This window comes from Aphelocoma coerulescens, chromosome 17, assembly GCF_041296385.1.
Source record: "Aphelocoma coerulescens isolate FSJ_1873_10779 chromosome 17, UR_Acoe_1.0, whole genome shotgun sequence".
NCBI lineage: Eukaryota > Metazoa > Chordata > Aves > Passeriformes > Corvidae > Aphelocoma > Aphelocoma coerulescens.
In genome coordinates this window covers 919,873-947,429 of record NC_091030.1, presented here as the reverse complement: position 1 = coordinate 947,429, position 27,557 = coordinate 919,873, and the positions used below count along the sequence as shown (strand labels likewise).

Sequence of the window (27,557 nt, the reverse complement as noted above, 5' to 3'; positions counted from 1 at the left end):
CTCGCTGGAAACAGCACAAGTGCCTTATGCAGAATCCTCATCACCTTGCTGGGCCTCACCTCCACTGTGTTGTATCTTCATCCTCAGGTGAGCTTTCATAGAATCACAGGATCTCCTGAGCTGGAAGGGACCAAGGATGATTGAGTCCACCTCCCATCCCTGCACAGACACCCCAACAGCCCCACCCTGGGCATCCCTGGCAGCGCTGTCCAAACGCTCCTGGAGCTCTGGCAGCCTCGGGGCCGTGCCCATTCCCTGGGGAGCCTGGGCAGTGCCCAGCACCCTCTGGGGGAAGAACTTTTCCCTGATCTCCAACCTAAACCTCCCCATTTTTCCAAAATGGAGTTAGCTGTGCACTGTAACCTCTTCCAGGGCTAAGTGACATCTCCCCCTGAGTCGTTTGCCCAACAGCCTGTCCCTGTTACCAACATCCCTGACCCCACAGCTCAAGCAGAAGTCCTTGCTGCAGCAAGCAAACTCCCAGGGCACTCCATCCCCTGCTGATGGATGCTGTGCAGGCTTTGACACACAGAATAGCAGCTGTTAGTGCAGCCTGCCTTGGAAACAACCTATGCGGAATACACGAGAATACAGCACAGCAAAAGACTATCAAGCCTGCAGAAGCAGCCCTTGCATGTATGTGCATTGTCACAATCTTTAATCATATTATCACTTCGGATTATTGCAGCCAGGACACCCTTAGCAGCTCATGGGAGGTGGGTTTCCTACCAGGAACCTGCTCCTGGTTCCTACCAGGATGGCATTCCCTGTCTGAGATGATTACAGAACTTCCCTGGGAAAGTGAAAGCACTGCTGCTGCTTCATCTTAAGGGTAGGAAAGGAGGGAGCAGCCACTGAGTTACCTCTGGCAAGCCCAGTGCAATGCAGATGCTGATGTCCCAGGAGGGATTCAACCCCTTCAGGCTGGGAATCCCACAGAGGTGTGAGAACCATTGTCCTCTCTGCCCACAGACACCAGAAAATGGAATAAGTAGAGAAAAGTGATTGACCTTTATTGGAAAGTCAGTTTTGAAATGTGGTGTGGAGAGCTCCTGGCTGGAGCTCAGTAGTTGTTACCCAGGGAAGGTCTATCAGTAGTTGTTACCCAGGGAAGGTCTGAGGGCACTTCAAAATAAGGATGTGGGTTTTCAGGCTTTGGTCATGAGGAATGAGCATGAGGAAGTTTTGAGAGACAAAGCTAAAATTTGGTGCCAATCAGGACAGAAGAGTCCATTGGATGCTATCGGAGTGGCAAGGCTGGCATGGCTAAAACATCCATCCCAAAAAGGTCACCTCATCACAAGGGACTTCAGCCTGAGTGACCTGATGGGAATCTCACTCTGCCAGGACTAAAACATGCTTGGAATTTCCTAGACCTAATCCATAGAAATTTCCTAATCGAGGATGTCTTGACTTGTAGAATTTCTGCATTAGACCTCACCCCATCAGAGGAGAAGGGGCTGTCCCTCAGGCAGGAGGGGTCACCAGTGATGGTGTTTGTTGTGTGTAAACAGCACAAAATTGGCAGCAGAAACACAGGCAGGTTTTGAGGGATGGTTTCACAAAGCCAAGACCAACCAGCAGCCAAATCCCTTGGGAGGGAGTCTTCAGACTCTGAGATCTGAGTCAGAACTAGGAACTCTCCCCTGTGGGGCCCCAACCCCTGCAGCCAGAGCAACGTCTGTGTTCGCTGGGCAGCCAAAGCAGGCTGCAAAGCCATTGCAAAAACACGCATGACAGAGAAGATCTGGTTGGGTGTCTGGGAGTTTCCTGGTTGCCACTCCTTTTCTGCATCTGTTCTGTGTCCATGACCTGAAGAAATGGGAGGTTTGGGCTCAGGAGGCTTGGAGAGCTCAAACATTGTCCTTCCAGAGGGAAGAGAGTCCCCAAAAGAAGGTGAAGGTATGATTTATCCACATGGTTCATGGACACAGGAGGCAGGGGGCCCTTTCACATTACAAATGGATCAAATGGAAGTAAAACAGGGTCAGGCTCGAAAGTGAGGGAGGTGATGAATTGTTGGCCATGTCACCATGAGCTGTGGTGGGTTCTCCAGTGCTGAAGATGCTTCAAAGCACACAGGGATGGCTTGAAATGTGCCCTCAGACATCACGGGACACAAGGGTGGGCATCTTTTATCTCCAGGCTTTGGTTTTTGGAGGGCAATGAGCAGGTTTCCAAAGACAAAGGGATGTTGAGGGTATCTCCATGCTCCTCCTCATCCTGCAAACTCTGTGCCAAAATGGCATTTTCCCCCAAATCCTCCTCAAACATTATTTGTTAAACACCGAATTTTGCTTTAGGTCCACGGGGGATTCCTTCTGGCTGCACTTCATGCCAGGGCTGGGGCTGAAAGCCTCGTGAGTGGTTTCTGCTTCTTGACTTCCCACATCCCTTCTCAGCTCATTCGGAAAACATCTTCCCTTGCCCAATGTCCCCACCAATTCCCCTGCCCCTTTGTTTTTATTTAGCTCTGTAATTACATTATCTGACCGTACAGCGATTTGGAATGAAATCTGCATAAAAGATATTAAGGAAAATAAATCTGTGTTTTGCAATATCTTTGAAGTTATCTTTAGGCTGGGCAACAAAAGCAAAATCAGCGTTTGGCTCTCCAGAAATCCTTGGTTTTGCAGAGCTCTTGGGTAAGAGGGTTTCACGGGCTGGGGCAGGAAAATTCACAAGTTCAGATTATTTTATTAATACTATTAATAACTATCTTTGGCACTGCTTCGCAAGGGAGAAAACACCAGGTATGCATGAGATGTAATTATGTTTATGGTTAATGCTGTGTGCTTTGCAGGGGAAGAAAAGCACTGATTTTCTTCCCTTTCTTTTTGGAGGAAATTAACAAAGTTTTCTGACAAAATTAACGAAGTTTCCTGAGCAGCAATGCGTGTTGTGAGCACGTGGTGAGGAAAAGCTCTTTGTGGAGGGACAGGGTGTTGGGATGAGTTTTGTGCGAGGATAGAGAAAGGCTTTTCCCCGTTTTGTGTTGTGGCAAAACAGCTCTCAAACATGGGGGGACTGAGAGCTGGGAGCTTCACAGCTAAAAGGGCAGGGGGTGATTTCAGCCATGGGTGTGCTGTGGGGGGAAGACAGAGTCGGGGGAGAGCAGGCAAGGGGTGATGCTGCCCAAGCAATTCGGAGAATCATGGAATCACAGAATATCCTGAGATGGAAGGAACCCACAAGGATCATCCAGTGCAACCCCTGGCCCTGCACAGACCCCCCAACAACCCCACCCTGGGCATCCCTGGCAGCGCTGTCCAAACGCTCCTGGAGCTCTGGCAGCCTCGGGGCCGTGCCCATTCCCTGGGGAGCCTGGGCAGTGCCCAGCACCCTCTGGGGGAAGAACCTTTCCCTGCTCTCAGCCTGAGCCTGCCCTGACACGGCTCCAGCCGTTCCCTCGTGTCCGTTCTGGCGGGCCATCTGTCCCCGCTCACCCTGGGTCCCCTCGTGTCCCGCTTCGTCCCTAGACCCTTCCCTCGTGCTCAATGAGGTTTATGCGGTGTACGAGGCCTGGGGAAGCCGTGCTGGACCCGGGCTCTCCCCGCAGCTCCCACCCGCCGGGCTCGCCCCCTGCCCGGGCCGGGGATCACCGCGCCGCCCTCGGCGGCCCTCCCCGCGCCGTCCCGGGGCTGCGGGGTCCGGGGCGGGCCGGGGTCCGCACCCCCGCACCCCGACACACACACACCCACCGCGGGACACCCCACCGGGGGCGCCGCGGCGCGGAGCGGCCCCACGGCGCCGAGCGGCCCCGCGCCCGCCGGGCGGCGGCCGGGCCGGGCCGGGCCGGGCTGCGCGGTGCCCGGCGCGGGGGCGGAGGGCAGCGCGGGGCCGGCCGGGCGGGCGGCGGGGCTCCCGCGCCGGGCCAGACTCAGCCCCTTTCTCCCGGCGCCGCCGGCTGCGAGCGCGCTGCGGCTGGAGCTGCCCCCAGAGCGGCTCGTGATGGCGGCGGCGCGGGCTCGGCAGCGGGAGGCGCCCGCCCAGCCCTGCGCGCCGCGCCGCTAGCGGCAGCGCCCGTGCCCGCGGCGGCCGCCCCGGCCCATGCCCCGGGGGGAAGGGGGGCTGCAGCAGCCCGGCGAGCCGCCCACCCGCGCAGCGGGGGCATCGCCCCCACTCGCCGCTCCTGGGAGGGCGGAAAGGAGGCAGCGGCGGCGGCGCCGGCTTTGTGCGCGGCGGGCGGATCGCAGGCCGCGGCGGCGCGGGGCTCGCCTGCTCCCGCCCCAGCCCCATGAACCAGCCGGACGGCTCCGCTCCGGCGGCGGCAGCGCAGGTACGCGGCGGCCGGGCGGCGTGTCCCCGGGGGGAGGCGGAGGGAGCGGGGAGGAAGGGAACGGAAGGGAAGGGAAGGAGGGAGGGCGGCAGCCGCAGCCGCCCCGTCGCGGAGCCCCGGCGGCGCTTTGGCGCAGTGCGCGGGGGGCAGCGCCGGCAGCGGCTCCCCGGAGCCCGCGGCTGCCGGAGCCCGCGGCCGCTCGGACCGGGCGGAAAACAAAGCGGAGCTCAGCAGCCATGTCGGGGACGAGCCGCCCCTCGGCCCGGGCCGGCCCCGCACCCCGGCCCCGGCCCGGGCCGCGCCGGCCCCGCCGCGCTCCGCGCCCCGCGCCCCTTCCCGGGGCTTTTTCTTTTTCTTTTCCTTTTTTTTTTTTTTTTTTTTTTTTTTTTCTTCTCCCTCCTTCTCTTAATTTTTCCTCCGGAACGTTTGGTTTTTTTTTTTTTTTTTCCCCCCCATTTTTTTTTCCATTAAAACGACGCCATCTAGAGGAGACTATTTCGTAAATAAAAAAAAAAAAAAAAAAAAAAGAAATTAAAATTGAAAAAAAAAAAAAAAGGAGGAAATATTCTGCTATTTCTAATTTTTTCCCAGAAAGTTGGGGTCGGATCCCCCAAGTTGGGGTTCCTCCGGCAGCTCCCGCAGCGCCCCGCAAATTTCGTGTGTGTCCCTTTGGAGCCAAAGCCCAGCTTACCGAAATGAAAATTAAACAGGAATTTGAATGAATTCAGGTTTTTCTCCCCTCCACCCCCATTTTCTCGAGAAAAACGGAGCCTGGGAGCAGCAAAGTGCTGGGAAAGGAAAGTGATTCAAGTTTTTGGTGGGCCCCCCCGGGTGAGCTGCAGGGAGGGATTAGTTTGGGAAAGTGGGAGAATTGCTGTTCCGGAGCAATTAGGAATTGGGCTTCATTGTAATTTTGAACTTGTGCAGCAAGCTCTGCCAAAACTCAGGGTTTATTTTTTTTCCCTTTTTGCTGCAGTGCTTAAAGTTATTTTGTTTGAAATGAGGAGTTTTGCAGGAAAATTAAGAACCCAGAAATTTTGCTGTGGACACACCCAAATTTTTTTTTTTTTTTTTTTTTGTGATTTTGGATTTCATGCAAAACTGCTCTTAAACAATGAGGTTCTAAACACAGTCCAGGAAAACACGAGGACAAGCAAAATTAAGAGCCAAATGTCAGTTTTATTTTAGAATTTCTTGGCTTTTTGGATGGTTTCTCCTGGCATAATTAAAACATAGTTTCCAGCCTTTAATTTCCTACTTCTTTTGTAAAGAAAAAAATTTCCATACTATGGTTTTTAGGTTTTTTTCCCCTTCTTTTTTTAAACACACTGTAATAACTCCAGGTTCTGTGGCTCACATAAATCTAATATTTACACAGGTTTATTATAAGGTCCGCCATGATATTATGAATATGCATAATTAACAATATTGTGAAAAAATAATTGCAGATTTAGTGATTTTCATTTTTTTTCAAACTGAAGTGCCTTTAAAGGGCTCAGCCATGATATTTTTCACAATTTCAAAATCCTTTTTCTCCTTGACTGTTAAAGCCTTGCTGGAGTTTGAATTGAAAATATTTTTTTTTCATAATTATTTTTGGTGGGTTTTTTTTTCCTAATTGTTTTTTTTTTCTGTTTGTTTGTTTTAAATGCTGTTCTGTCCCTATTATTTTGCTGTTACAGAGTGCCTGTGAGTTCTGGACTGTGCACACACTGGTTTATTATTGTAGGGTTGCCCTTGAATACTGGGGTCTTGGTATTGATCTTTTTAAAAATAAATAACAAAAGAGCACTGAAACATGCATTGTTTCAAGAAAAAAGCAATCTAGGAGAGCTACATGGCCTTTCCACCCAAAAGTGGGGGAGGGAGAGGAAGGGAAAGATTAGGTCAACATTGAGTTTTACCAACCTTGACACAGTATCCTCTCTAAAATGGGGACAAAATAGCAAGATGGCTGGCTCCACAGCTGCAGCAGTTTGGTTCTTGTTGGTTTTTTGGTTTTTTTTTTGTTTTCTTTTTTTTTTCCTTTTTGGAAAAAAGCATTTTTAAATTTGAAACTCCAAAGTGAGTTTCTGGAGCTGCCGGGCACCCACCAGCAAATGCTGAAATCCGGGCGCTGCACAAAATAAAATTAAATTTCAAGCCGGAATGAATTTTTAATTTGGAATCTCAAACCCCTGAAAATTTTTTTTTTTTTGTGGTTTTTGTTTTTGGTGGTTTTGGTTGTTTTTTTTTTTTGGTTTTGATTTTCCGTTCCCTGTAACTTGATATTTGCTGGAAATCAGAAAGGAGTGGCTGGTGAATTCAGGGTTTGGGGGCTGTTTTCACTTTTCTTCCCTTTATTTGTTTCATTTCTTGAGTTTTTCAAAGGTGGGGGGAGGGGGGGAAATGGAAAAAATTTGCAAAGCAGGATAACTCTTGGGTGGAGGAACAAATACTCCGAAATGTCAACTCCATATTTTTATTTTTGCATTTATTTGCCCCCGACCCCCCCGAAAGGGACCCACCCTCTTCCTGAATCCCTTTTTTAGCAAATAATGGAGCGAGAGGCTGGTGCCAGCCCGGCAGTGGTGCAGTTAGAGCCGGGTGGCACATCTGGGGAAAAATTACACACAATGCTCGAAATTGGATTAAACAATCCTGGAGAATATTTTATTCATGGTTTCATCCAGGAAGCTGTAGCGTGGTGGCTTTTCCATATTCTTACCCTCCAAGAATTCCCTTCCTCGAGCTGCACCCCAGAACTTTCACTGCCTTATGATTATACCCAAAGAAACTGTTTAGCTGTAATTTTAATTTTATTTTAAGGTTTCATCCATTTTTTTTTCTCGTGTGAATCAGACCTTTTGGTGCTGCTTTTCCTTTGCCCTACCACACGCCCGGAGATGTGGATTTGGGATTTGGGGGGCACACACCGATGGTGCTGCATTTTAATTAGGAATAATGGCCAAGCCTCGGTTCTGGGGCCACAGTGCCAACATTTGGCAATGACACCTTTGAAGTTTCTGCTGAAGTGTGGCTGGGGAGGCCCTGGTTTGGAGCAGGTTCTGGCTGCTGTGGGGGTTCTGAGGGCTGCTGGAGGAGGTGTCGCGTCCTCTGCGGCGCTGGGGGCGATGCCGTGTCCTCCCTGCGCTGGGGGATGCTGTGGTGCCGGAGGTGTGGGAACTGCAACCTTTCCCAGCCTTAACTCCCTGGGATCAGCAGCTTTCCAGCACCAGCTCCCGCTGCTGGGGGTTGCAATGGGTCTGAATCTCACCTTTCTGCCTGTCCTTCCAGCACAAACCTGCTCCTGCCTGGAAAAGATTTCATAATTTTTCATTGCAGTCTGCCTTCAGGGGGATTTTTTTCTTTTCTTTCCTTTTTTTTTTTTTTTTTTCCCTCTTCTGGAAAGTTGATCAATATTTTATCCTTTTCAAAATTCCTGTTGGCAGCCTGGAAGGGGAAGGGGAGGGAGGGAGCTCAGCTGAGTGATACCAACAGATTTCTTGTGACATAACTGAAATGTATTTTTTAAAAAAGAAAAATTTCCAGGACCTCATTTTCTGTGACATATTTTCATCCCAGAATGAAAACAGACATAATATTATTAAAGGAGTAGATAATATTTATACAAATGCCATATAAAACCTTGGGAGGTTATTGCACAACTCCAGGATAATTTAAATATATATCACTGCCATAATGCAACGCTGGGAATAGTTCAGTTCACGGGTGCAGTCACGTGGCCCCGGTGATGCACACTCAAGTTTGCAATTATGCAAGTGCAGGAGTGAAATTAGAGCAGAATTAGTGTTCTAAAAATTAGATTAATTTAATTTTTTTTTGGGGGGGGGTGGGGGGAGGGTGGAGAGAGTTGAAAACTGCTCCAAGGGTCATGCTGATACAGAGTCAGGATTTGTGCCCACGGTGCCAGGGAGGCTCAGGCTGAGAGCAGGGAAAGGTGCTTCCCCCAGAGGGTGCTGGGCACTGCCCAGGCTCCCCAGGGAATGGGCACGGCCCCGAGGCTGCCAGAGCTCCAGGAGCAGCGCTGCCAGGGATGCCCAGGGTGGGGCTGTTGGGGGGTCTGTGCAGGGCCAGGGGTTGGACTGGATGGTCCTGGTGGGTCCCTTTCAGCTCAGGATGTTCTGTGGATCAATAATTCTTTGGATGCTGTGCCTGTTAAAGGATTTTGACCTTCCCACCACGGCATGGCAGGACTCGGTACGAGGCCCTGGATGCTGCTCCTGTGCTGCCCATGGCACAGGTCCCCGTGGGGCCACGCTGGCTCTGGGCAGGTGGCACTGTCGGGTCCCTGGCACTGCCCATGGAGCCACCGCTGGCCTCTGCTTGGGCATCCTCAGCTTGAGCATCTTGGGAACGGCCCAGGGGAGCGTGCCAGCCAGCCCAGGGGCTGCTGTGGGATAAGGGTGTGCAGGAATAGTGTGGCACATCCCGTGGGCTGGCTAATCCCACATAACCTGGGGGTGCTACACTGGGCGCTGTGGTTGCTCCAGTTCATGCTTGGGTCCGTGCAGGGGATTATTGGTGAGCTGGGAGCTGTAAAACAGACAAGGGTGGTGCTGCAGTCGTGGGGAGCCACCCCAAAACGTGAATTTTGTCAGAGGTTTGCCAGATTAGGCACTACTTGTACAAAATGTACCAAGTGGGGTGAGGGGAAGAGGTGCCTGGGCAGGAGCTGCCAGTGCTGCTGGAGGCTGTGGGTGTATTTGGTAAGGGACAAGGGGAGGTGGCCCCAGGAGATGTTTATTTCTTGCAATTTCTACATTTCTGTGCATCCAGCATTGTGCATATTTGGATTTTCACATTTCACATTTTTGGCCACACCGTGTTTTCTGGGGAAGAAGTTTCTAATTTTTAAAGGTCTTTTATGGATTAATTGCTAGTCATCTGCCTCCTTTTTGCTTTTGTTTGATTCCTTGAATGTCTCTTGATTATTTTGTACTGTGTGATGCCAATTTAGTGGTTAACTAGTATGCAAACTACATCTGGACGTGTTGACTTTGCATTAACAATCATTGATTTGTCTGGAGCAAGGGAATAGAAATGAATGCTGCTGTTTACCATGGATAGTATATGAAAAATAACCATTTGCAATGTGTCTTTCATCAGGGGCACGGGACTCTGGTGCAACTTGTCACAGTGGCTCTGCCTCATCACGTGAGAGCTGAATTTTTAAACCATGGCACCAGGAGTGGGAAAAGGGACCGGGGAAGGCAGTGGCACGTGGTGTGTGGGGAAGGCGCCCTGTGTAGGAGTAGCTCCTGATGACCTCGGTTAGCTCTGGTGACAGTGGGAGAGGGGTAAAGTTGTAACAGAAAGGAAGTGGAGAAACATTAATCTGTGTAATACATAATATAAAACATATAATATGCAACACATGTATAGGGAGAGCTTTTCGCTTGGGAGCATAACCAGGAGGATGCAAAACTTAATAATCAAAAGTGATAAGCAGCAGGTTGAGTAGATGGTGCCTTCAGCACCGGCTGTTTGTCCCCGAAGCCCCGCGGGGGGCTCTGGATGGAGCAGGGTTTGGTGCCTGCTGTCCCTGCGTGGCCGTGGGGAAGCTGGGGTGTGACCGTGGCTGCTGCGTGTTCAGGTGACCCGTGGGATGTGGGAGGCATCGCTGCCCACCTGTGTCTCCTCTGCAAGAGGGGAAAGGCTGAGGAGATGCCCTTTCTGCAGAGGAGGTCTCTTCCCATGGCATGAGCGTGCTGGAGACACCAAAGCTGCCATGCAGCCGCTGCTTGGTGTTTGTAGTCACAGTCAGAGTGGTCCCTTGGTTGACATTTGATATTCAGACCTTGAGTCCACTGGATCCACTCATCCCTGGACCTTTTCTGCCGTGTCCTGCTGGGGGCTCTCATTGCTGGTGGTGGGGTGTGATGCTCAGTGTCAGTGTTGGTCATCCTTTGGGCTGGGCTCAGCAGTGAGGGCTCTTCCCACACTGAAATTGCTGTGCTGATGCTGCATGGTGGCTCTCTGAGTTACTTGGGTTTCACTTGTTGGAGTCTCCCAAAGCAAGCAGTGGCAGAAAAAAGAGATTAAATAAAGAAAACTCTCCCCGGTGCTCATTGAAAGTGCAACTGCAGAGAAGCTTCGTATTCTGAGGGGTGCATTTGGCACGGAGGGCACGGGCAGTGTGGCAGCAACACAGGTGGATTAGAATCCATCCCCTTCATTAACCCTCCTCTGTACCCATGGAGAAGAGTTCTTGTGGTGTGTGTTTTCCTCTTTTTTGGCAGCTAAATGGCAGTTAGCTCTGGTTCACCGACCGGGCTGCGGGGGCTTGTGCCAGCACGCCGGGAGCTCTTGCTCCAGCTGGGACACTGCCTGGGGCAGCCCGGGGGGCAGGGCTGGGGGAGGGCCACAGGGCACCTTCTGCCTCCCCTTGATGGGGTCAAACCAGCTGGACCCCCTGCTTGTGCCTCCGTGGGTGTGCCCGAGGGACTCTTGGCCGAGGTCAGGGCAGAGTTTCAGGCTCCTGCCAGGTGATGGGACTCGTGGTTGATGGAGTTGTGCTGCCTCTGGAGAAGCTGGAGGCCATGTGGCTCTTTTGGGGTCACTGGGGTGACCAGTGTCACTGCACCAATTCCTCTGCTGGAACAGCTCTCCTTGGGAATCCCTCCTCTCCTCTCCTCTCCTCTCCTCTCCTCTCCTCTCCTCTCCTCTCCTCTCCTCTCCTCTCCTCTCCTCTCCTCTCCTCTCCTCTCCTCTCCTCTCCTCTCCTCTCCTCTCCTCTCCTCTCCTCTCCTCTCCTCTCCTCTCCTCTCCTCTCCTCTCCTCTCCTCTCCTCTCCTCTCCTCTCCTCTCCTCTCCTCTCCTCTCCTCTCCTCTCCTCTCCTCTCCTCTCCTCTCCTCTCCTCTCCTCTCCTCTCCTCTCCTCTCCTCTCCTCTCCTCTCCTCTCCTCTCCTCTCCTCTCCTCTCCTCTCCTCTCCTCTCCTCTCCTCTCCTCTCCTCTCCTCTCCTCTCCTCTCCTCTCCTCTCCTCTCCTCTCCTCTCCTCTCCTCTCCTCTCCTCTCCTCTCCTCTCCTCTCCTCTCCTCTCCTCTCCTCTCCTCTCCTCTCCTCTCCTCTCCTCTCCTCTCCTCTCCTCTCCCTTTATTTCCCTCACCTGTACTACCAAGCCACTCTAGTGTGTGCTGAGAAAGGTTCAGTGCTGTACTGTACCTGCAGAGATTTAATTATATAGGCAAGGCTTTCCTTGCTTGTGACTTCCAGCACTCCTGCTTGTTTCACATCTATATTTGGCCGGTTTAATGTGGAAAATAAGGCTGGAAGGGGAGAAGTGGAGACTGGAGAATTTGCCTGCACTGATAAGTGGCTGACAAAGGGAAACATGAATGTCAGAGTGGAGCAGAGAAGAGCTGTCAAGGAGTTGCCACCTGTATTTGAGGGGTCAGTCCCTGTGCCTACGTGTTTGTGCATAAGGACGTGCCTGAAGCACTGGTGGGTGCAGAGTGAGGGCGGGGATGCTGGGCAGGCTGTTGGGTCCATGCTGCGCTTGGGCCAGGAACACAGGAGCTCCGTGGTGTTATCTGCCCAGGTTCAGAAGTCAGGGATGTTCTCACACAAGGTTTGGTATCTCAGCAGCTGATAGAAGTGAGACTGGCCCTGTTTGTCAGACCTTTCCACTGGCAGTGAGTTGAGCCAGGCTGGATGGGCCAAATGTGGTCACATCCCGATGGCACCACTGTGTCTCCAGGCTCTCCAGGATTTAATATTTGTTGTGATTTCATTTTACTAGATACACACAGGCAGCAGTAATTTTATGGAAGTTAATTTTTTACTCTGTGTGGGTGTAGGTATCCTTTCCTGCCTGAAAATAGCAGCAGAAGTCACTTTTCAGAAGTTGGGTGTGCTTGCATTGAAGGGCCGTCATTTACTGCTTCCAGTATGTTGAGAACAATTTTAGTGCAAGTATTTAATTGCTTTAGACCTATTTTTAGAAGTATTAAACCTCAGTTTTCAAAACTGCAACCAAAGCCAGCAGCTCTGCTGGTGTGGGAGAGCCAGGAGGGGAACCTGGAGGAAAACCTGGAGCGACGTGGGTCGGCCCCGCTGGGAGCAGAGCGTGCTCAGGGGCCTTGGCAGGGCTCGGGGTGCTGCAGAGCCTTTGGGGTGCACGCCTGAAACCGAGCTGTCTGTATTTTGGTGAGAGTTTTTTGGTTTTACTACTATTTACTTGGCTGCACGAGGAGAGGGCGGATGAATGAAACCCGATTTGAGCAGGTGTGTACAATTTCTGATGTTAAGTCTGCAGGCTGGTGGATGTAGTTTGGAGGCTGAGCTGGGAGCATCCCAGAGAACAGCGTGCAGACAGCCCCAGCAGGGCTCTGGCTCCAAACCCAAGAATAGCTCTTGCTTTTCTGGGTGTAAATCTGTCACTTGAGGTCTGATGTGCCTTAGTCTGTGGGCTGCAAATCCTGAGCTTTCACTGGCATTTGTGAGATATTTGTGATTTTGAGGGTGGGAAGAGAGAGTTGTAAGAACGCAGGATAATTATTGGCTGGGAATAAAATACCTTTTTGAATTTGGGTATGCATTTTGGAAGCCTCTGTAGGGAGGGATGGCTGGATTTGGATCAGGCTGGTGGCAGAGGGGATCTGAAAATCCCTTGGGAATTAGCAGGATTTCTCTTTGCAGTCAGGAGATGCTGTTGAAGATGTTGAGGGGCAATGGCAGTGACACCAGGGGACGGGCTGGGACCCAGCAGTCGGTGGCCCTGGGGTTGCTGGTGGGGCTGGCAGGGCTGGAGATGGACTTCACCAGGGAAGGAATTAATAATTGACCACCAGGAAGGTTGCCCTGGGATGTGTTTTGACTTGGCTTCATGGCATCCATCTGTTTTTGGTTAATACCTCTGGGGTTACTGCATATTAACTTAAAGGGAAGGATATTTTTACCATCTTATGTGTCTTTATTTTAGAGGCCTTTAAATTTGGCTGGTTGGTGATAACAGCGGCTAGAATTGGCAATTCTGCTCCATGGGGTTTGTTGGGACATGCCAGAGAGACAGCCTGGCAGGGGACCCGCTGTGCCCCTGGGCGAGGGATAAAAACCCTAAATGTATCCAGAGAGAGCGTTCAGGTGGAGATACATCCCGAGCCACATCCACATTGTATCCCTTGTGCTCCTGATGCCTGCTCCCGGGAGCGCTGGCAGATGCCGGAGGGATGAAGCCAGAGTCCATGGAGCATTTATTGGAGAGCAGGGAAAGGTTCTTCCCCCAGAGGGTGCTGGGCACTGCCCAGGCTCCCCAGGGAATGGGCACGGCCCCGAGGCTGCCAGAGCTCCAGGAGCGTTTGGACAGCGCTGCCAGGGATGCCCAGGGTGGGGCTGTTGGGGGGTCTGTGCAGGGCCAGGGGTTGCACTGGATGGTCCTGGTGGGTCCCTTCCATCTCAGGATATGCTCCATGATCCTCAGTGGGAACAGTGGTGCCCTTCCTAAATGAGAAAAAACCCTCAAAATCAAGGTCCTTTTCCTGAACTCTTGCACGTATTTAAATTTTTAGGTTTTGTTTTTTTGTTGTTTTTTTGGTTTTTTTTTTTGCTATGTATTCTGATTTGGTTTAGTTGCCAAAAAGTGGATTTGCTGAGAATGCTGCGTTTGCTTTCGGTTCCTGATAAGGTGGAGGAGATAAGTCCCACGTGGTGGCTGTTTGTTTGCGTGAGTGGGAAATGTTTGTGCTTCCCTCCTTTGACAGGGAGCTCCTTGGCCGTCCTCCTGCAGCATAAACACTGCTTGTGATTGGAGTTCATTATGTGAGATTGAAAATGTATAAAATGAAATGTTCCTGTCTGCTTTAAGCAGACATATGTCTACGGTTTGCAAATTAACCTAATTAAATATATATGTAGAAATTTATGATATTCAGCTCCTAGCACAAGGTATGCAATTAGCATCCTTGCCAGCAAGGAATTTTCCATTTCTGTCTTGACTTTTCCTCATAGGAGATGTGGTTGGGGTTTTTTTAAATTTTTTTTTTTTTATTTTTAATCTTCAATCTTTAATTTTTGTTCTGCTTTGGAATTCACTTAGGGATGAGTCCTGTGGGGATTTAGGCTTGTGGTTAAATTTCCCTACAAGTAGCTTTGACTGAAGTCAGTGAAACATTCCCTAATTCCTGGGCTCCAGCCTGTCCCTTCACCTCTTCAGGACAGGACGAGTTTGTTTTGTTAGGAGAATATCAGGAGCAAAATAGCATTCTGGAGGAAAAATTGTATTTGAATATTTACATTTTTCGAGGCTCTTCCTTCCTCCCACCCAAAAATAGCAAAAAATATTATCTGTCTCCTCTGGATTGATGTAATTTTCAAGTGTTTGGCCAATGTTGTTTCCAAAACACCTCAGCTCTACCTGAGCTGTCTCTATGGCAGGAGGGCCCTCACACAAGAAGCACAAATCCATTAATACAACCTCTCATTTAGCAGTGTTCTGGCACCAGGAATACTACTTTTAGTTCCTTTTCTGCCAAAGTGTTGGGTTGGGGTTTTTTTAATATTTAAAGTTTGATCACGTTAGAATAGTTCGTTATATAAATAATCATTGGTTATTTTGCATATCAATAGTTGACTCCATTTTCTTCACAAAAAGCCTTTTTTCCCCCATAAACATCCCCACTGTTCCAGCCCAGAAGGTACTCTTTATTAGCCAAACCAACCAAGTCATGACGTTCCCAGCTCAGCTATTTTAATGATCCCACAAACCCAGAAAAGCAGTAGGAAATTTTTCAGAAGCAAACTGCAGAAACTTTTTTTTTCTTTTTGGGACATCATAAGTTTTCAACTTTTTGTCCAATTATTTTTGTTATGTTTTTCCAAGCTTCAGGCTGTAAACTCGAAGAATTTGGGACTGTTGTTTCTTCCTGGAGATTATTTAGGGGCGTCAAAGGTGACCCAGTGCTGGGTGGAAGAGCTGAGGGCTCGGCAAGCACGCGGGCTCCATTCCTAATTTCTGTGCAAGAACTATTAATGATTCTGCATGGGCAAGATGAGATGTTGGATCAGAACCTTTTTTCCCCCTTGGACACCCCTACAAGTCTGTCCTCCTGTATTTTCCTGTGACTTTGCTGTGCTGCTGTGTTTCCCCGTCTCTGCATTTCAGTTGTGCTCTCAGCTCAGTCCCTTTGCAGGAGCTCTCTGCTCTCCCAGGTTGAGTTCCTTGGTGTCTCCTGCCCTCCCTGGGTGTTTCTGTGCCCTCTCCATTGCAGGGGCTGCCTTTTCAGGGACCATCAGCAGCTCTGATTCCCAGTTCTGTTGTGGGGTGACCAACTCCATAGATCAGAAGAAGAAAATGATGGTGCAGGCTGGTTTTGGGGTCTCCTTGTGAGCCTGCAGCCTTGCCAGCTGTCCCATACCTGGCTCCTGTGTAGCTCCAGCTATGGGACACATGATTTACTGTAATAGCTCTATCTTCCACTGGTTCAGGTGTTTCTTTCTCACCCCAGTGCTGTGCCCACCCTTTGGAGGCTCCTCGGATCCTGTCCCAGGATGTGCTGCAGCCCCTCGGGATGTGGATTTTCCGTAGGCTGGCATTACCCACCGCCAGGGCAATCATTTGGATAATTGCACTGTCTGCAATTTATTTAGGCAAATAGGGGACTGAAAAATATTTGCTTTCGCTTGCTTGTGGGGTTTATTTTTAGGGTTTAGCTTTGTGCTTAGGGAAGCAAATCCTGTGTGTCCCTTCTGCTGAGGTGCTGCTCTTTGGGGCTGTTCTGGACACCCTGTCCATGCCATAGGAGTTTGCCTGGCTGGATCACCCTTCTTGCCCTTCTCTGCTTCCTTCTTTAGCTCTGCAGTCTCTCTCCAGGGGGATCACCGGAGGCTGTGGGTGCGGCTTTATGCACGGGCACATTTCTGTCCCCGCACCCGTAATGAGTCTCTGGTTGCAGCAGAGGCACTCAGCTGCTGGGGAGGTGTTCCTGTGCCTCCTGGCTTGCCTCGGTGAATGCTGATGGCCCGTTTAGGCACCTCGGTGTGGTGCACGGGGCTGCTTTCCCTGCGCTGTGCTCCCGTCCCCGGACCCCGCCCGGCGCTCGGAGCAGATGGCGGCGGGACCCCACTGTGATAACGAACTATTCCTGCCCTTTATTTTCCGTCTCTTAATCAGTGGTTAATCAATGAGGTGACTTCTCACTTCATCCTGTGCATATGAAAGTGCTGTGAGTGCTCGTGCTCGTGCCAAGAGCCTTGGCAGAGCAAACTCTTCGGGAAGCTTTGGGAAGTCCAGGTGCACCACGCCCTGTTCTACCTGCAGCTGGCTCTTGCCAGCAGTGCTCAGAGCACGGTGACTGATGGCTGCCGACACCTGAGGGACTCCTGGTGTTCCTTTTTAATCCGTGGGAACACTGACTTTTAATTGTTCTGGGATGTTGGTTGGTTTTTTTTTTTTGGTTTTTTTTTTTTTTTTTCAATTACTGTTTATAGTAATTTTTCTGCCACCAAAATGAAGTTCTGCAGTTCCTTGGAGCTCTTTTGAAACAGTGGGGTCCCATTCAGCGCTGGCTGGCTCACAGGTGGATAGCAGATTTTGGGGTGCTGGGTGGTTTGAATAGCTTGATGCTTTTCAGTCTTTTGGGTGGATGCTCTTTGGCCCCGAAGATTTTCGGTTTTTTGCTGTCAATTTTGCTAGGCAGGTGTGCAGCTTTTCCTGGTGACCCCACAGTTTGAGGTAAATGCTCAGCTCATTCCTCATGAAGGAAGAGTCCAGGAAAGGAATTGCTGAGCCCTATCAAAAATGAGCACTGGTGCAAAGAAGTTGAATTTTTGTCCTGTGGTTTTTATCTTTCTTCAGTGCTTGATTTATGCCAGAATCTGGAAGATTCCTGGTGCTTGTATTGTATTGTATGCCTGGTTTGATTATTAATTTTTTTTTCCTTCAGTGACCTGTTTCTCAAAATCTTTTTCTGGATTGGCTTTTTTATGGCTTAAAGAGTAGCTTCCTTGAGTTTATATTCTCCTAATTTGGATTTGTTTCTGAGGATGTCTTTTTATTCCTAATGGCCTCCTTCACTCTGCTGTTAATCTGTGATTATTTGTTTAACAAACCCCCTTTGGTAGGTGATAATCATCTCCAAGTTTTCCACCTCACCTGCAAGGCCTTTTAGCTGCTCCATTAACACTCTTCACAAATTTATAGAATCATAGAATGGTTCCTCCTGTGAGGAGAAGCTGAGAGAATTGGGATTGTTCAGCCTGGAAAGGAGAAGGCTTTGGGGTGACCTCATTGTGGCCTTCCAGGGAGCCTGCAAGAAACATGGAGAGAGACTGCTTGCAAGGACACAGAGGGACAGGACACAGGGAATGGCTTCCCACTGCCAGAGGGCAGGGATAGATGGGATATTGGGCAGGAATTGTTCCCTGGGAGGGTGGGCAGGCCCTGGCACAGGGTGCCCAGAGCAGCTGGGGCTGCCCCTGGATCCCTGGCAGTGCCCAAGGCCAGGCTGGACATTGGGGCTTGGAGCAGCCTGGGACAGTGGGAGGTGTCCCTGCCATGGCAGGGGTGGCACTGGATGGGCTTTAAGGTCCCTTCTGACCCAAAGCAGTCTGGGATTCCCTGATGTGCAGTGTGGGGACAGAAGTCCTGTGTGGGACCTTGAGCATCATTTCTGCATCGAGCTGGCTTTTGCATTTGCAAGTGTCTGTGGGATTATCTGAATTCTCCTGTGCCTGAAATTGTGTTTCCTGCCTTGGCAGAGACCTGCAGCCTCTCTGGTGTTCACTGGCATTGTGAGCATCTCTCTGTGCTCTGCCTCTCTGGGATGGGCTTCCAGCCCATCGGGGTTCTCTGCTACCTCCTGGCACAATAATCTTGTTTCATTTGTTGGGCTGCACTTTGCTTCTCTGTCAGCACAGCTCCATCCTTCCTATGTAACTTGGATATGGATTGCAGTGCTCTGAGTCTTTTGTTTCCTACCTGAAATTTTATGCAGCTTTTCAGGGATACAGTACATTTATGACCTCATCAATGGAAAATGCTTCACTTACACTGGATGTTACTGTAACTTTGATTTTCTCAGGCTTTAGTTTAAATAGGTTTTTATATGCTGGCATCTGTTTTCACTTTGGGTTTGATGGTGTCTGGCTTTCTCAGAGGGGCTCCCTTTGGCTCAAGCCCTCCTCAGCTCCCACCTTGCAGCCTGGTTACGGGTGGGGCCTGGTGGGATTTCACAAAAATGTCCCGAGTTTCACTTTCTCAGGCTCTCTTGTCCTCTGTGTCATTTGCAGGCACCTTTTAGCAAAGTGTGGTCTCTGCCATGAAGTGAGAACCATAGTCTGGGCTTAAAATTGGTCTCCATGTAGGGTGCAGTTGGTGCAGGGCAGAACCCTGAGCCCCCTGTCCTGCCTCCCCTCCCTCCCGAGCGGGCTGAGCTCCTGTGAGCAGGGCAGTGCCATGCTGGTGAGAATTAAAACAGAATAAAAGGAAAAAAGGAATATTAAGAGGAAGAGATGACAGTTATCCTTGAGTTAGAAGTTATCAAGTGCAGAAAATGGATAAAGGAAGTTAAAAACACATGGGGAAAAAAAAATCTGTGACTGTCAGTGCAAGGAACAGTAAGAAAGTATTTGTATTAGGAACAAAAGAAATTCTAATAATGGTTTGTGTAGACTTATCATGGCTGAGGAGAGGTAAAATGCATAATAAAGCAGAAAAACTAGACATGTTTAATAAATATTGCTGTTCCCTATTTGTAAGGAGGAGGAATGATCCACACTGAGCCCCTGTGCACAGGAGCTGCCAGGGCCAGCCTTAACCAGAGGCTGAGCAGGGCAGGGGTTTCCAGCTGGTCCTTGGGGTGGTGTTCCCTGGGCACTCCTGCTGGGTCTGCCCCTTGGCCTTCTGTCTGTCTTTCCTTCCTCCTGTAAGATTTGGATAAAGTGGGAATATTCCAGAGGGTTTGGTGGGTGCTGCTGTGGCACTGTCTTAGCCTGACCAGTGTGGGAGGGGTGGATGGGAATGTCAGACTGGAGTTGTTCTCCAGCAGAAGGGATGGAGGGAGTGTCGTGTCCTGAGCTGGCAAAACGTCTGATTTGGTGCCATGCCCCAGAAGGCCCTGTGGCAGCACAAGCTGCTGTGAACCAGGCTGCAGATGTTGTCTGGCACGACCACAGGCGTTGGCAGTGGTGGTGGGGAGGGAAGGAGGGGCTGCAGCTGCCCACAGGGATTTGGGTTATGGAGCGGTCCCCATCGGGTGAGCTTTGGGATTGTGCATCTGGAGGGATGGGGCTGCATCTGCTTTTGGGATGGGGAGACCAGAGGGGAGCAGAAATGCCAAACCAGGCTTTGGGGTGGGAAAGGGACAAATGCTGCAGGGTGAGCAGTGACACTGGGTCTGTGGGAGTGGGGGCATGCAAACCATGGCTGTGTGAGAACAGCTCTGCTGTTGCTCATGTGTTAATACATTGTCCCCATTTTCAGTTCCCTCAGTTCCTTAAGAGATGTTGAAAAGTTGGAGAAGACACAGAATATGTGAATGGAGTGAAGCAATTTGAGGAGTCGAAGGAAATACTCATTAGTGTTTGTTCTTAAACATTTGGGGACGTGCACCATATTTTGGGAAACTCTCTGCCAAAAAAAGTCTCACTTGTTGATTTTTATCTTCACGGAGCCAGTTCTCCATGGGCTTAAAAAGCAGAAAATTAAAAAAGCAGGTAGCAGAGCCCTTGGTTTTAGCAAAGTGCGTAGCAAGAAACAATACCTGGAAGCCGGATCCAAACACTGACATGACAAAATGAAGACGCAAAAATATTTTTAAGAGTAGGAGGTGGAAATTTTGAGCAGCAGAGCAGATTGGCTGTTAGAACAAACTACCGAGGGGAGCTGTGGGTGCAGCATGCTGGGTGCTGTTGCTTGTTCTCTGTGTCTGTGCAATAAATGTTTCAGGGGTTTTGAGCTGTTAGCCGGGGCAGAGCTGTGTTCTGGTGTAAAGAATGGACATTCTGTGGCTCCACAAAAGATCCCACTTTCTGTCTCTGCTTTGGTGTCCTGGTTCCCAGTGTCTGAGAGCAGATGGTTGGGGAAGGATTATAGGAACAGAGGAAATATTGAGTCAGCTTCCCTTTAATTTACTCTCTAGCTCCCACCAAATGGACCCTAAATTATTCTCACTTCCAAACTCTATGGGATGTTCCAAACCCTCCAGGCCATCACCCTCACCCTGGTGTAAGCCCTTGCATGAAGCCACAGTACTTCCAGGTGGCTTTTTCCTCCCCCTAGCAGAGATATAACTAAAGAAATTCATAGATAATCTCCTGTAACATTGAGCACAAAAGGATATTTGTTTACTTTTTGGGGCAGGAAATGATAATGAATAAGGTAGTTAGGGAACACATGGGATTCAGTCATTAAATAATCTGCTTTATATTCCTAATGCAAAAGCAATAGGCAGAGCAGCAGAGAGAAGAGTGCTTAGAGCAATATAGAAGAATATGGATTTTTATGGAAGGGCTTGTGGTCTAGAGGAGAATCCGTTCCCTCTCCCAAGAGGAACCTGTTGTGGAAAAGGGAACCTATTGTAGAAAACCTCTTGCAGACAAAATGGGGGGTATTTACAAACTGCTGCAGAGATCAGAGAGGAGATTTCCCCTGGTTGACTCTGAAATCAGGCACAAAAAGCAGCAACTGAGCTGAGGTGGCTGAGTGAAGATGTAAACAGTATTAGGAGCAGTAAGCAGTAGGCTTTTAAAAAGTATAAACAGTCTGGTAAGGAGGAGGATAGGAAGATCTATTAAAATAAGCAGAAGGCAGTAAAAAGGATAATTAGGAAGGCAAAAAGAAATAGAGAAGATCTAATTGCTAAGAATATTTTGACTTCAAAGAGTTCTTTAGATATATTCAGAGCAGACAGAAGCTAGCAGAGGAAACTTGTCCACTGAAGACAATGCCAGGGATTGGAGCAGGAGATCTGGGAACAACGTGTTTGTAAATCAGCTGTGGGATGCCTCTGGCTGGGGCTGTGCCTCCAGTGGGTGCTTGGCACCCCTGTGTCCAGGACCCAGCTTGTGTCCCCTGCTGAGAGCTCTGTGATCAGCGAAGGGAGCTGCAGGACACTGGGGCACCTTCATGTTGTGGGGGTGCTGGTTTTAAGCCAAGGTTTGTGCAGCTCGCCAGGAACCTTGAAGTCTTCGTGTTGCATGACAAAAACGCCCTGTTGCTGCACTCACCTGTGAAGTGTGGGGGTAACCCTGAGCCACAGCCAGGCCTGAAGCTTTTTCTGATGGCCTTCATGACTGTCAGGTTGCAGAAGACCTCTCAGATGAAGTCCAACCTTTGACCAGTCACCACTTCACCAACCAGAGCGGAGCACTGAGTGCCACGTCCGGTCATTTCTTGAACACCTCGAGGGATGGGGACCCTACCATCTCCCTGGGCTGCCCATTCCTATGCTTGACAACCCTTTCCATGGAAAAATTCCTCCTGATGTCCAGCCTGACTCTCTCCTGGCACAGCCTGAGGCCGTTCCCTCTCTCCTGTCCCTGTTCCCTGGGAGCAGAGCCCGACCCGCCCCCGGCTGCCCCCTCCTGTCAGGGACTTGTGCAGAGCCACAAGGGCCCCCCTGAGCCTCCTTTGCTCCAGGCTGAGCCCCTTCCCAGCTCCCTCAGCCGCTCCTGGGGCTCCAGACCCTTCCCAGCTCCGTTCCCCTCCCTGGACATGCTCCAGCCCCTCAGTGTCCTTGAGGAGCCCAGAACTGGACACAGGACTTGAAGTGTGGCTTCATGAGTGCTGAACACGGAGGGACAAATCACTCCCTCTTGAAGTTCAGCAGGCACTGAATCAGAAGGAAAGATAATGCCATAACTGAACCACATTCTGGCTGGAAGTTCATGAGTCTTGTGCATAAAAACCTGGGGACAATTTATGCAGTTTCTCGCTAAGCTCACCCGATTTAGATTTTCCTGCTTTGATCAGAGTTGCTTTTCTCAGCAAGCTGCCTTTGCAGAGAACTGGAGTGTTACGGGCTCCTTTGTATATGTAATTAAAAGCAGTCTTGTATCTTGATATCCCACTGTGGTTAACGTTTCCTTTAGAAAAAGGGGTTGACTTTAACAGGCCGAGAAAATTGGGGATTCTTCTGGTGCCTGATGCAAGGGCAGATGGGCTCCTCCCCGCCTGCTTACCCTGCTTTGGAGAGTAGGATCAGCAATGCCAGGAGATCTTGTTTTGCTCTGGTTTTTGTGTTTGTAAGGATGGATTCCATGTGTTCCCACGCTCGATCAGTTGTCACAGCCTGGGGCAGGGAGGTTTTCCCAGCAGTGGACACTTCCTCTCGCTTCCACCAGCGTGCCTCATCGCTGTCTGGTCGCAGTCATTTCTGGAGTTTGAATCTCTACTCTTCACCCGGCCGCCTCCGTAGTGTGGATTTCAACAAGCTCGGGAGGAAAGGAGCGGCGCTTGGGCGGCTGCAGTGGGCGGCTCCAGGGCTGCTCCCGGGGAGCTGTGGTTGCACGGGCAGTGCCTCGCCAATGGACCGGGTTCCGTGTCAGCGAGCGCCGCGTGCCTGCTGTCACATCCTCACTGGAGGCTGGAATGCGCCTGGTCGGGAATGTGACCAGATCCATTGTTCCTAGATTAGGACTTGTCCCTTGAAGCATCGCACCAGTTGCACGGAGCGTTTCAGACCCGCAGCCCTGCCTGTGTGTTTAGCTGGGGGCTGCCAACTCCATCGGCTCGAATGAGGTGTCCAGCTGTGCCCGGCGCTGGTGCCGCTCTCTGCACAGCCCACGCTCCATGTCCTCATCGCAGAGAGAGCCTCCTGGTCCTTGCACAACCCTTCCTTTTTTTGCAGGCAGTGAAGTAGCAAGACCCTTCCTTGGCATAAATGAGCTCGTAGGGTGGGAGAGCAGCAGGCCCTGGATTCACACCTTGGGGCTCAGCAGACCTGGTGAATTGTTCTGTCACTCCATGAATTGTTCAGTCACTCCTCTGTTTTGTTGGAGAGAGATTTTCCAACATTTGCTGTTCCACGGTGGCAGCAGGATGGTCTTCTTTAAGATGTTATGTTTCTGATGGAGTGGAGAAATGTCCTAATTATTGAATACTTAAGTTTTCAGATGAGATTTGAGAGGCTTCACATTGAATGTTATTAGCCCAGATAAGGAGTTACAGTCTTAGGAGTGAAAAAGCTCCTTGTATAGAGAAAGAGCTTGGGAGTGATATTGGGCAAGTTCCAACAGGTCCAGGTGGATGTTTTCCATGTGCCCATGCTGTTTTAATATGAAACCCCTTTATTTTCACCTGCATTAAGTGCTAATGAGAGCAGGGTGTCTGTGGGGCTGAATGGGAAATAAAGCAGGACGAGCACACCACGTCTGTTGTGTGCTCTGCTTCCCTCTCTCCTCTAATCTGATATCCTCCAACTTTATATTTCATCCAACCAAATTATGATCAGAGGAAAATGGTAATTTGATTCAAGGGGAGAAAAGTTAAATTAAACTCCAAAACCAATATGTGGGAGATATTTGTGCAAAAGTAATGTAGATCTTGAGGAGAAGCTTTTGTCCACCAACGGATGTAATTGGCAGCAAAGGAAGTTGCATCTTGTACTGGAAAAGAAAAGGAGGGCTCTGGCATCCTGGAGCCACCAGCCCAGACATAGAGGAGATGAAAGCAAAAAATCCTGGTGGAGGGAAGGGTTTGCTGATGAGATGTTGCTGCACCGAGCCACGCTTGTGCTGGAGCTGCTCTCAAATCCCAGCTTCTCTCTCCCCACACACTGTGGTCGGGTGGCATCAGCCCAAATGTCAGTGAAGGAGGAAGGAAAGGGGTGGCTGAAAGGAGTCTCTTAATGAGCCTTTGGGATCCTGGCAGGTGGGAATGGGATGCAGGACACTGTTGGGACTCACTGCACTCAGGAGCTGTTGCTCTGGGAAGATGTGTCCCTGGAGCTCAGGTCCTGGCAGAGAGGTAGTTGTGTAGACCTGCTACCTGTAAGAGTAGTGGTGGATGAGACCAAGATGTTCCCTAAGCTGCCCTCCATGAATTGTTCTGTCACTCCTCTTTGTTGTTGGAGAGAGATTTTCCAACAGTCCTGTCCTTCAGATTTAGTTTGTGGTGTTGCTGGTTTTGATCTTTCTCGGTTGCAGGATTTGTAGTGAAACGTTACTCTTCCAAAAATAAATTCTGTCCTTTGAACTTTGAGAAATTAATCCTTTTTCTTCACTGGTTCTTCCTTGAAAGGATCGTTTGGAGCCTTTAAAGGCTGAGTAATGCAGTTTTCACTAAAATTCTCACTCCAGTGAGCTTTCACTGGTTGACCTGGTTGCATCAACTCTGACGAAAGCAAGTGCAAGACCAACACCCCCACCCAGAAGTGCTGCTGGATGTGACGTGCGCGGGGCCGCAACAGCCTCCAGCGCCGTGCTGTGCCTGGCAGGGAGTGCTGACCACCACCAGCAGCTGCTGCATCCCCTGAGATCCTCCTGCCATGCTCCTGGCCACGCTCGTGTGTCTTTTGGCACCCAGTGGCAGCACCGTGGCTTTGGCCGGCGCTGCTGCCTCGTTCCCCGCTTGGCCGTGGCCGCTGGAGCGCTGCAGATGTGGTGTCAGACTACCAGAGCCAGCCCAGGGACTCCTTGGCTTGGCGTACCTTTGTGGCTGCCTGCTGCCTTCGCCTTCAGAGGCATCCAGGATTTCCTTTAAAAATAGCTGTGAGCTTTTTATGAGGAGGATTTTCCGAGCGCAGTCTGGAGGCAGAGCAGCACGTTACAGTCGCGAGTTTGCCGGCAGCGTTACTGAATAACTGGAGGTGTGAACTCCCTCAGCCCTCGTTTGTTGGATGTTAACGACACTGCGAGTCATCCTGGGGAAGGGAGGAGTGGGTGGCAAGCAGAGCCTGAAAGATGGGAAAGGGAGCCTGGCCAAGAACATGCTGTTGCCAAAAGACCAAAGTGCTGGTCCTCTGCCTTCTGTCTGTGGTCATCTGCTGCTGATCTCGTGGGCTAGTGTTTGCTGGAGCCTTCTGGGGGTTGATTTATGTCCCTAACCTTGGAAAAGTGCATAAAAAAAAAAAAAAAAGCAGGGCTTGGTGCCAGGTTGGTGAGTAACTTGAGTTGTGGAGGGGAGCAGGAAACTGAGGAGCAGGCAGGATAGGTGTGAGGAGAAGGCAGCACACGGTACCACCAGACCACTCAGGGGCTCACCTCTGTTGTCGTGTAAGGGGATGAGGATTGTGGCATTAAAACCAGAGGATTGGAAGTTCACATGGTGTGGATGTGAAAGGAGAATCCTTCAGCAGCTCATGTGGATGTGGTGGAACCTGCAGTAGAGCAGCCTGTGGGGCTGCTGTGACCTGGCTGGGGATGTTGCTGCAGAGTCAGCTCCATTTGGGGCTCAGCTCTGTTCCCCCCGTGCTTTAAGGCATGGCCTGACTCAAGCTCAGCACCAAATCTGGAGCTGTCATCCCTTTGTGGTCACATGGGGGTCTGACCTCGCTTTCTGGCACAACTCGATAGCGGTGGCTCTGTGGCTTGTGTAGCATCAGCTCCTCAGCACTGCTGGCTGAGGTCAGCTCTGGTGGAGCTGAGCTCTGTCGAGTCACAATGTCCAGCCTGGTTACAAGTAGTTGAAGAATAAGCCATTCCCAGGGTTGCCAGAGCTGTGGACAGGAGCAGGAGCTGGGTTTTGAGCCCTGGAGCAGTGCCATGGCCCCCCTGCCATGCCCTACCTCCACTGGGCTGGGACCAGACCCCACGGCAGCTCCTGTCATGGCTCTGAGCCCTGGGACAAAAACACCCCTGAGCAGTGCACTCACCCTTCCAGCTGCTGCCAGGCCTCCCCTGAATTTTTATCTCAATAATTGTATTTTATGCCTGGGAACTTCTGCCTTGCAGCTGGAACCATGCAGTGGCCACTGGAGTCCTTGCTTTCCAAGAAGCAGGTGGACCTTCCTCTTAGGATGAAGCCAAATGGAGAATTCTGGTTTAGGACCAGAATGGTGCTATATAAAAATATTTGTGTTCGACCCCTTCCTAACACAAAGCACGGATCTGTTGGATCTTTTTTTTAATTCTACTCTGAGTGGTTTGCTTGATTTTAGTGAATCTGGTGGACTGATAGTCCTTGGTGCTGCACATCTGCACCTGCAGAGCTGTAAGAAGGTCCCTGGAAGGGGTTGCACCTGCCAGCCCCTCAGAGCGTGGGCAGCTCAGGGGATCCTCACCCATTCCATCTTTGCTTTCTCTGGGAGGTTTTCTTCAGTCCCAGCTGGTCTTGGCAGTTTTTTACTGCTCCGTTTCTCCAGCTCTCTCTGAAACTCAGCTGTGTTGTGAAGATCTTTGCTGATGTTTTCATGGGCAGATGTGGTTGATGTGTGTGGGTGTGAGGGGGCAGAGCAGGGATGTGCATAAACCCCAAAGAGCCCCAGACCATCACTTCCCGAGGTGGTTTGGAGCTGCTGTAGTTCTGCCAAGGAGAGGCTTGGCTCACAGCCGCTGAAGATGGCCAAGTGTGTGTGGGAAGGAGGCGTTTCACACCTTTTAATGCAGTAATGAGAAATGTCCTTGGGGGGCTGAGGTCTCCATGCACGGTGTCACAGCACGGGAGCTGCTCGGTACCCACTGGGCGCCCCAAGTCACTGCCAGCTGGGACAGCACCAACTCTGTGCATGTCTGGGGTGGTGCTGGAGGTCCTGCAGCTGTGTCTGGGCTCAGGGAAGGTCGGGTGAGGAGTTGGAGCCCGTCCCATCACTGAGCTCTTGGTGGTTTCTGAGCTGGCCATGACCAGTTCTCGATCAGGCAGCACGTGTGGCTGCACATGCTGCAGGTACTTCATCAGCTGAAGTGTTTTTGGGGGAACAGTGGAAGTCCTCCTGCAGTGCCAGGAGTCTGGAGAAGCCCCCTGCCCATACCTTTGCTCCTGCTCAACCCTGCATACACCAACGAGCTCCAGTTGGCCTTCAGATCTGGTCACTCTGCTTGAAGATGGGGATCCTGTGTGATCACATCAGGCCTGGGGGCACCTGGTGAGATTGTCTGTGGACAAAAGGACCATCAGGTTTGTTGAAAACAGTGTGGTTCCTGGAGTTCTTATTTGGATTTTTTGATAAGTGTTTCTCTCTGGGCAAGCAGGAGGTGGTGTTGGTGTCCTGCTGCCTGAGCACCTGTTCCATGGGTGCAGCTCCACAGGTGTTCCCTGCTTGGCTTTTCCCATCTTTGGCACCACTTGAGGGGGTTTTGGGGCAGTGTCTCCCACAGGGCAGGGAATGCAACCTGGCTCCCATCCTCAGTGCATGCACTTTGTAGTGCATCCTTTATCATGCAGACAGATTTTCCCCATCTC

General features: G+C 50.6%; 1 protein-coding gene across 4 annotated transcripts in view; it reads left to right on the top strand.

The window, feature by feature from the left end:
* The first annotated feature begins 4,152 nt into the window (after nucleotides 1-4,152).
* ZNF618 (zinc finger protein 618) overlaps nucleotides 4,153-27,557 on the top strand; it is a 133,610-nt gene continuing 110,205 nt past the window's right edge. For all 4 annotated transcript variants that reach the window (XM_069032099.1, XM_069032098.1, XM_069032097.1 and 1 more), the window contains exon 1: nucleotides 4,153-4,279. In XM_069032099.1, the coding sequence (XP_068888200.1) occupies nucleotides 4,238-4,279 (42 nt within the window). In that variant the 5' untranslated portion in view covers nucleotides 4,153-4,237. The remainder of the gene's footprint in view (nucleotides 4,280-27,557) is intronic.